General features: G+C 41.5%; 1 protein-coding gene across 2 annotated transcripts; it reads left to right on the forward strand.

Annotated features, from left to right (window-relative positions):
* Nucleotides 1–596: 596 nt before the first annotated feature.
* Nucleotides 597–9,818, forward strand: Duxb (double homeobox B). 2 transcript variants are annotated; one of them, XM_029554466.1, is made up of 6 exons: nt 597–1,202; nt 2,714–2,786; nt 3,522–3,676; nt 6,590–6,683; nt 7,715–7,860; nt 8,850–9,818. In XM_029554466.1, the coding sequence occupies exons 2-6, from the start codon at nt 2,762–2,764 to the stop codon at nt 9,453–9,455; spliced, it is 1,026 nt and encodes a 341-aa protein (XP_029410326.1). In that variant the 5' UTR covers nt 597–1,202; nt 2,714–2,761; the 3' UTR covers nt 9,456–9,818. The 2 variants fall into 2 exon arrangements, with proteins under 2 accessions (XP_029410326.1, XP_008848072.1); XM_008849850.3 differs by lacking the exon at nt 597–1,202 and having other exon boundaries at nt 2,612–2,786.
* Nucleotides 9,819–9,827: the final 9 nt, after the last annotated feature.

Raw genomic sequence — 9,827 nt, forward strand, 5'->3', positions numbered from 1 at the left:
TAAATTGCGGATTAGATGCTATGGGTCTCTCTGTACTTTCCCATCTGGGTAGGATTCTGAGGGTCTAGATTGCATTTTTTTTTTTTCACACACATTGTTTCATTTAGTTTAGTCATGTGGCTTTTTGGAAATAACACGCTTATGATACGCAGATACCCGCAGCACACTCCAAAAAGGTTAATTAATGCAACTGATTGCATTTAGTTACAGACGCTCCCAATTTCTTGTATGTTTTTGTCTTTATCATCTCAAATATATTTTTTTAACATGAAACTAATATATTTTATGTCAAACCACAATAATTTATCTTGTCAACAAAAATATTTTGACAATAAGTGCATATGAAATGTAAGTTTTGGTTACAGCCAATATAGAAAATTGGAAATATTAAGTGATCAACAAATTTTTTTTAAAACTAGTGCCTGGATACTGTATTAAAACAAAACAGAAAACCTTGATGGTGGAATGGACATCCTGTGGGAAATATTCAGCTTTTATAGGATTGGTGGAGATTTGTATGGTGGTTAATGATTATCACCTTGACAGGATCTGGAATCACCTAGGAGACAAACCTCCGGGCCTCCTGTGAGGGATTATCTTGATTAAGTTAGCCTCTGGGTATGCCTGTGAGGGATTATGTTGATTAGATTAATTGAGGTGGGAAGACCCACTTTAAAGCAGGCTACACCGTTCCCTGGGCTGGGCCTTGGGCTGCCTCGAAAAGGAGAAAGCTGGCTGAGCAGCAGCATTGTGTCAGTCTTCTTCCTGACTCCGGACACAGCATGACCAGCTGCTTCAAGCTCCTGCCGCCTTGACTTCCCCGCCATGCTGGACTGTACCCTGGAACTGTGAGCCAAAATAATAAACCCTTTCCTAAATTACTTTGATCAGGATATTTTATCACAGCAACAGGAAAAGTAACTGAGACACTTTGTCTCTCAAATATCCTGAGCTTTTCAGCATAACCAACTGAAAGCACAGACTGTTGTTTATGCTGTAGCAGAGTAGACAACTGAGATGATTTCCCAGTAGCAGAGTGAATCCAACTGTTGCTTTTGAGCAGGGGTGTAACAGCCATATCAAGCATCTGTATGCCTCTCCTGAAGGTATTCTTATATGCAAATAAAAACAACAGCAAAGCTTCCACTTAACAGTATATAACTCTCCTGGGTGCAACTCAGAAGAAGATTCAAGGTTCTTGGGTGAGGTTCATTCTTTTCTCATCATACTTTTGAATGTGGTTATATGAAGTTAATTGTTATTTATTTATTCATCTATTTGTATGTGTATATGTGTGTGGGTGCATGCATGCCATGGTTTGTGTGGAGGTAAGAGGACATCTTGCAGGAGTCAGTTCAAGCACCTTTACCAGCTTCTGAAGTTAATTATGAATGTAGCCTGTATTAGATGATAATGAGAAGGAAATGAAAATAGTTTGCTAACCAATATACAAGTGTGCTTATAAAAACCCATGTATACTTGCATATAATGCACGCAAACATATTCACACAGATGTGGGGATCAACTAGGAAAGAAGGGGCCAGATAGAAAAGGGGAAGTAGGTTTGAAATTCTCATAAGAGCTCAAGCTCTCCTTCTTGTTGACTTTCTTCAGACAAGTCCCAGCCTTGCTCTTTCCCTTTTCACTGACTGAGTCAGACCCACCTATACTGGATAATCTGCTTTATTTAAAGTCACCTGGCTTATTTGTTAATCACATATGCCAAATGCATTCACAGCAACACCTACACTAAGGTTGAGTCAATAAACTGGAGAGCTTAGGCTGGCCAATTTGATGTATGAGAAGATCACACTAATACAAGGACGGAAAAAAGAGTATATTATAGTAGAAGCTGAGAGAATGTGAAAAGTGTGAAACGCGATGAGGCTCCTTATAGAATACACAATGTGGCCAAGCCAAGATACTTGGGAAATAAAACAATCTGAAAATCACTGGAGGAACTGGGGCTGTAGAGCAGGGATAGAGCATTTACTTAGCATCTAGCATGTTTGAGACTGTGAGTTCCATCCTGAGCACAGATGATGATGATATAAAAAGCATACAGGTACAATCCAGACAGCTCAGAAATAAAAGGTATTGGGATAGATGTAAAAATTACTTAGAAGAATCTATAGTTTTACTCCAAATTCAACTTTTATCTAATTGCTTCAAATTCCTTTTAGACGGTTGTGTTAGTCAGACTTGTCATTGTTGTAACAAATGCCTTAGAGAAACAGTTTAAAGAAGGAAAGATTAATTTCTGGCTCACTATTTCAGAGGTTTGTCTGTGATCAGTGGGGTCCATTGCTGTGGGCCCAAGGTGAGGTTGTTAGCTGGAAATCAGGTGACAGGGAAACAGGAAGGGCCCAGCACCAAGACATGCCCTTCAAAGTCGCACCCCCCCGCCAACCCATTTACTTTAAGCTCCACCATCCACATCACCTGCCAAGAGTCCTAAATTTCAGTCCAACAACGGGTTAAACCTGTGATTAGTTCAGAGCTCTCATGATCTAATCTTCTCTGGAAACACCCCCACAGACACACCCAGAGGCGTGTTTCACTAATCTCCTAGGAATCTCTTAATCCAATCAAGTTGACAATCAAGATTTGCCACCGTGGTGTTGCATATTTAATGAAGGGATTAAACCAACAGGTATTTAAGGAATGGGTGGGCCACTCTGGGCTTTGATAAATCCTGTGTCTCTGTGAGCAGTTCAGTCGGGCCTCTCCTCTGTGTGGAATCCAGGTGACTCTTTCCATTATGGATTTAAGCTGCACTTCAAATGGTAAGTTCCTATCAGACACTGCTGTTTTCTGTGAGGGTGCCAAAGACCTCCTTTGTTTCCCCAAACTCAAGAACTTTTACATTCACAATCATGATTACATTGTTTGAGAGAGGAAGGGAGAGAGAAAGAGCGAGAGAGAGAGAGAGAGAGAGAGAGAGAGAGAGAGAGAGAGAGAGAGAGAGTTTTTTTAGTGATAATTTGGGTCAGTGGATTGATGAGTGTTTTGAAATTACTGTAACTCCAAATTTACAATGACAACCAGGGGTTTTATAAATGAGTCTTCTATCTGAAGTATTAATGTTGACACTTTAGAGCTAGAAAAAAATTTTAATTCCTGATGTTTCTATCTAATTTTATTAAAATGTGTCATTATTCCAAAGTTTAACATTTGTATAGTGATTTTTATTTAACCTTTCAATTTAAAAAAATTTACTCATTTCATTAATTTGCCCACATGTTTCTGGTTCCCACAGCTTCCTGTTTTCATGTATTATTGTGGAATCTGTCAGTTCTTGCTTTGTATTCTTACAGGGCTATCATTCTTTCTACACTATGTATTTATACTTATATGTGTTCTTATTAGCAAGTTAAATATGTATCCTTAAAGTAAAAATATAGTCATTGTTGGGTGTATGGAGTTTCATCCTAGAGGAGACAATGCACATGCTCACATGCCAGTAATTTCTGCCCACAGGCAGACTTCACACTCCTTTATCCCCTTTCTTCTTTGGCTAGGCCTACTAGAAAAAGAAGCCAGGCGAAGGAGGATTATTTTGAACCAGAATCAAAAGGATACCCTTTGTGCATCCTTTGAAAAGAATCCCAATCCTGATTTAGCTACAAGGGGACATCTGGCCAAAGAACTTGGAATTTCAGAGTCTCAAATTATGGTAGGTATTAGGCTCCCCCCCCCCGCCCCCAATTAAAGTCAATATAAAGAGAACAGCTAGCTTTTTTTTTCGGTCTTTTTTTTGAGTCAGGATCTCCCTGTAGTCCCAGATGGCCTGGAACTCGCTATGTAGACCAGGATGGCTTTGAGCTCACAGAGATCTGTCTCACTCTGCCTCCTTGGTGCTGGGATTAAAGGGGTGTGCCACCACGCCCAGCTGAAAAGCTAGGCTTTTCTCATAGGAGATAAGTCATATTTTGAGAAATACAGAATATAGGAAATTAAGTTATCATCATAACTTAGAACTTTACAATGTTAGAGTATATACTGTGGGATAAAACTGCCATAATTTTAGCTGGGCATGATGGTGCACGCCTTTAGTCCCAGCACTCGGGAGGCAGAGGCAGGTGGATCTCTGTGAGTTCAAGGCCAGCCTGGTCTACATAGTGAGTTCCAGGACAGCTGGAGCTACAGGGAGCAGGGAGACCCTGTCTCAAAAAAAAAAGACCCCCCCCCAAAAAAAACTGCCATAATTTTGTGAAAAAATAGGGGAGTAAAATCTGATGAGAAATTCTGGTTTGTAGACTGGTATTTTTTTCTCTTTTAATCTTTTCTCATTTATATGATTATAATTTATTTATTTATTTAATTTATTTATTTTTTGGCTTTTTGAAGCAGGGTCTCCCTGTAGCCCCAGCTGGCCTGGAACTCACTATGTAGACCAGGCTGGCCTTGAACTCACAGAGATCCACCTGCCTCTGCCTCCCGAGTGCTGGGACTACAGGTGTGTGCCACCACACCCAGCTATGATTATGATTTTTAATTCTCTTACAGTTTCATATGTGTATATAATATATTTTGATTAGCAGTTCCCCCTCATTCCCCTCTCTTAATCCTCTTCCACTCCCTCTGGAAACTTCTTTCCAACTTGACTTCCTCCCTCCCTCCCTCCCTCCTTTCTTTCTCTTTCTTTCTTCTTTCTTTTTCCCTCCCTCTCTCTTTCTTTCTTCAGTGTCTCTCTGTGTAGCCCTGGCTGACCTAGAACTCACTATGTAGACTAGGCTGGTCTCAAACTCTCAAAGTGCCTGTCTCTGTCTCTGAATGCTGGGATTAATGGTGTGCACCACCATGCTTGGCTTTCTTTCCTCCTCTTCCTTGACTTCTTTTTTAAAAATAACCTACTGAGTTTCCTTAGAGTTGCTTGCATGTGCATGGATGTAGGGTTACTTACTAGGTCATCGGCAACTTTGGTTTTGTTTTTAGGCTGGTCTTGAGCTCATTATGGAGGTCAGCTTGGCCTCAAACTTTCTATCTTCTTCAGCCTCTGGAGTGCTAAGATTACAGGTGTGTGCCACCATTCCTGGAAGGGTAGCATTTCCTTAGTACGTTTAAGCTTTACTGTCTCAAATATGATTTACATATAAGAATTACATAAAATTCTATAATTCTATAGTTATTTTAAATAAAATTGTTGATGAAGATGGGCTTTAGTTAATAAAGTATATAATTCTACCAAGTGAATTGGTACTTAAACCAATGAAGATAAACAACTTTTAAACCTTTAAGCCTTTTTTTTTTTTTTTTTTTTTTTTTTTTTAAGCCCCAGCTGGCCTGGAACGTGCTATGTAGACCAGGCTAGACTTGAACTCAGAGATCTGCCTGCCTTTGCCTCCTGAGGGCTGGAACTAAAGGCCTGCACCACCACGCCCCTGCTAAACTTTTACACCCTTAGTTCAAGTTTTCACGCTTGATACAGATACAGCCCCTGAATAACCGTTTGCTATAATGCCTTCAATCTTTAGAAATGCTGTGGAGAAGAAAATTTTCTTGTGTATGGACAATCTGTTCCAGGCACGGGAGAGTTGACACAGATAGCACTAATGAAATGGTTTCACGTGGGAATACCTGTGACTGGCTGCCTAGTGCTAATGAAATGGTTTCATGTGGGAATACCTGTGGCTGGCTGCCTCAGAGATGTTGGGACTGATAAAGACCAGAACCAGAGTGGGATATCTGTGGCTCAGAGAGCATTCAAACTTACCCATTAGTTGAAAGGTTCCATCTGTTCATAAGATTTTAATCTGAAAGCTTATTTTGATTAATTAATCTAGAGAACATGTGTCTTTGAGAACATGTATCTTTGAGAACAATGCCCAGAATGTTGTGAAATGTTTTAAGATCACAATACCTATGCCTAGCAACTTAGTTAATGCTGATTGTCAGTAAAATTACAAATGTTAGAGTGAATTATCCAGGCTGGCGTTGAACTCCAGATCCTCCTGCTTCTGCCTCTTCAGCGTATCCTACCAGTGTGGGCCACCACAATTGACCCTAGTAGACTCTATTTCTGGCTTCCCCTGAAATGAAATAAGATATAACTAGAGATGTGTGTTAGCACAGCAGTTTTCTGTTATCAATTCTACTATTCTAGTTAAAGGATTTATTTACAAAGATTAATTCTCTATATATTGTATGTTGTAAAATGGTATTTTCTGTGAAGAGATGAAGACCAAGAAAGAGCATTGAATACTTCACCTACTTAACCAGTGTGAAGTGCGTGTGTGTGTGTGTGTGTGTGTGTGTGAGAGAGAGAGAGAGAGAGAGAGAGAGAGAGACAGAGAGAAAGACAGAGAGAGAGAGACAGAGAGAAGATGGAGAACGAGAGGGAGAGTATCTTAAATCTGGGGCATTTACTGTGGGTACCATCAAAATGACCATAGATGCCATGCTAATTTGAATGCCCATCAAGTGTTGTCTTGAGTTTCCTGTTGGTATTTTGAAATTAAAAATAACACTCCTGAAACAATATATTTCTTTCTCTTATGGATGTGGCAGATGTTGAATCAGTTTTGTTTGATTGACACTTGGAGTGACCTCCTTCTGTCCCCTCTACTCATTTTCTTTTCCTACTTAGACTTGGTTTCAAAAGCACAGAAAAATACAGAAGCAACTGGAGTTTGAATGTTGCTTAGAAGAATGTGAAGTCCAAGGACAGGATAGACCTAAAGGTAAAACGCCACCAGTCCAAATGTAATTCTGTCATAGATTTCTTTGGAAGTGGAAACAACTTTGCATGTTGTAGCCAATGTTCTGTAAAGAATGCTTAGAAGCTGAGCATGGTAATGGTGGGCACATGTTTAATTGCAGTATGAATCAGAGGCAGGGGATCTCTGTGAGACTGAGGTCAACCTGGTCTACATAAGGAGTTCTAGGTTAGTTAGGGCTGCAGGGAGACACTGTTTAAAGGGGGGGAAAAAAAAGCTTAGAATAGGGACCAATCATAGCATGTTGTGGATATTCTAGCATCACTGGGTATGGTGGCTACAATCCCAGCCTTGGGAGAGAGAGGCAGGAGGATCATGAATTCTCGGTCAACTTTGGCTACATAGTACGAGGCCAGTCTTCCCTACATGATATCCCGTCTCAAGCAAAAAAAACAACACAAAAAACAATCAACTATCTTACTGCATAGGGGGTGGGTAGTTTCTTAGCAAGAAATACTTTGTACTTTCTATTTCTGCTGCTACTGAGTGGTGCTGTGACCTGTCACTTCTAGGGTTTCATCTGAGGGACAAGACAGGTTAAAGAGTTCCTTGGGGGAGGAGAGGTGGGCAGTGTGATGGCCCATGCCTTTAATCCCAGCCCTCGGGAGGCAGGCAGATCTCTGTGGATTGAGGCCAGCCTGGTCTACTTAGTAAGTTCCAGGCCAGTTGGGGCCACCCTGTCTCAAAAAACAAAACAAAGTGTGTGTGTGGGTCGGGGGGGAGGTTCAGAAAATAAAAGTGGTTAGGACAATATTCAAAAGTTTGTTTTATTCAGCTGGGTGTGGTGGTACAGGCCTTTAATCCCAGCACTTGGGAGGCAGAGACAGGCGGATCTTTGAGATTTCCATAGTGGTTTCTATAGTGAGTCCAGGTCAGCTGTGGCTAGAGGGAGACCAAAAAGACCTTGTCTCAAAAAGACCAAAAAAAAAAAAAAAAAGTTCTATTCAAGTCTGTGAAAAATTGGCCTACAAGCCTTGTGCCCATGCTCTCCTTAGCTAAAGAAGCCGGAAGAACGCGTACACATTTCACGAGATTTCAAACAGATATCCTAATTGAAGCTTTTGAGAAAAATCGCTTCCCAGGGATTGCAACCAGGGAAAAGCTGTCTAAGCAAACGGGCATTCCAGAATCCAGAATTCATGTAAGTTCTATGTCTATAGCATCCAAATTGTCCTAACTAGAAGTGGCTTCCCTTCTAAGCTGTTCTTGGAATTGGCTTTCAGCTCTAGGCATGGGATGTAGTTATCTTGCATTGCAAACAACAGTCTAGAGAAACGGTCACTTCTGTCTGGCAGAAGTATACTGGGTAAGAAATAACAGCTTGGTGAAAGTGGGAGAGGTGCACATATTTTGAGAACACAGCTCTTGCTAGAGTTTCTAGTCCTCGGCAGCATTATTAATTGAGATGATGAGGGTGTTGTCCTGCCTGTTCTGGGATGCTAGTCAGCATCCTGGCCCTCTAGGTACTAGATGTCATACAGAACCAGTCCTCAGCCCACCACTGACTCTAATAACCTGGGTAATCTAGGACACTACCAATGATGTGTGCAAAGTCTGAGAACCCTGTTCTTTGTAAATTGTGGAGCTTGTTTTCTGATGTACATTGAGTGTGACTTGTTAAGTGTGTCCTGGCTGTGGCTCTGTTGTAGTAATCACACACCTGTCCAGAAACCTCGTGTTCTTAAGAGCTTGGTTCCTGAGTCAGTGCTGTGGATCAGAGGGCAGATTCTACACCTTCTACCTTTTCAGTCAGAGAATTACTTCATCCATGGTCACGTGCGATGACCTCTGTCATACTTAATCTAGATTTTCAACTTAATTAGATTGAGAAATACCTCTGAGATGAGTGAGGCTCATCCCCAGGTGGGTCTGTGAGGGTGTTTCCAAAGATCATTAGATCATAAGATCTCTGAGCTAATCACTCAAAAGAATCTATTCAAAATTTGAATAGATTATTGGGAGGTGGTAGAGCTGTGGAAGGTGGGGTCTAGTTAGAGGAAGTAGGGCATGGTGGGGGCTGCATTCAAAGGGTTTAGCCTCTTACCCCTTCCTTTTACTCTTCTGCTTAGCAAATTATAAGAAACAGGTGGACTCACTTACGTGTTCTAATATTTTGTTCTCTTTTTTTAGATATGGTTTCAGAATCGAAGAGCTCGGCACCCAGGCCCAAGACACGGGACTCACACAACAGCTCAGCTGTCTCAAAGCAGCCAGGGTCCTGCTCTGAACAGTGCCGGACATTTTGCTCCTTCCAACACTCTCACCAGTACCTGCTCACTTGGGCCAGCTTTTTCTCCACCCCAGGAATCCTCCAGTCCTTTGGATCTCTCTAGAGGTCCTCCAAGGCAGTTACTGAGGACCACCATGCTACAACCCTCGCAGAATGTGCTGGGAGGGGATGATGCTCATACTTCCTCAACACTTACTGGTCATTTGTCAACAGTAATAACTCTAGGAGAGGAAGATGTGTACACTCAGGCACCCATCTGGCTCCTAATCCAAGGAAAAGGCCAAGATCTCAGTGAGAACAGTGGCCTGGCTGTGCTGCCCTTGGGAGACTCTACTCAGGCTCCACCTGCTAATCAACTCTTGCAGGATTTGAACCAGAAAGACATACCTGCCTTTCTGCAATGCTGGGATGAATGGTTTCAATCAATGCTTGCTGAATGGATGCCAGACAAAGAATACTGGTCTCCTGAGCAGTTAGAGATACATTCATGTCAGATGAAAGTTTAACCAACTGTAAATATGTCTTATCAAGCTGACCAAACTCCACAGCAGTAGCTACAAACATCAAGCCTTTTCAGTGAATTCCTGTTGACCACAGATGTTCAGGAAAGGGCTTCACCATGTTGAATCTGGGTCCACAGGAAGATGACTGCCTGTGACTTAGCTTCTCGGAAGATTTTCAGGTTCTTGTTCATGCAGTGAGAAGCTCAGAGCTTCAGATTCACGTGTCAGGGCTCTGATCCAGGCCATCTTTCCTTGGATGCAAAATTGGTGGATTCATTGAACAATGAACACACTGAGCTCTGGAACAAGTTTAAGGCAAGAAGTAACATAAACCATCTGGAAACTCAAAGGGAACAATTTATATATATATATATA

Source organism: Nannospalax galili, unplaced genomic scaffold, assembly GCF_000622305.1.
Source record: "Nannospalax galili isolate Female #2095 unplaced genomic scaffold, S.galili_v1.0 scaffold83, whole genome shotgun sequence".
NCBI lineage: Eukaryota > Metazoa > Chordata > Mammalia > Rodentia > Spalacidae > Nannospalax > Nannospalax galili.

What these genes read in the sequence shown, in the direction of transcription:
- Duxb (XM_029554466.1), top strand. Translation starts at nt 2,762, where the DNA reads ATGGATTTAAGCTGCACTTCAAATG. An exon ending in TTTCAGAGTCTCAAATTATG is followed by an intron (nt 3,677 to 6,589) that starts GTAGGTATTAGG and finishes TTTCCTACTTAG; the next exon opens with ACTTGGTTTCAAAAGCACAG. An exon ending in TTCCAGAATCCAGAATTCAT is followed by an intron (nt 7,861 to 8,849) that starts GTAAGTTCTATG and finishes CTCTTTTTTTAG; the next exon opens with ATATGGTTTCAGAATCGAAG.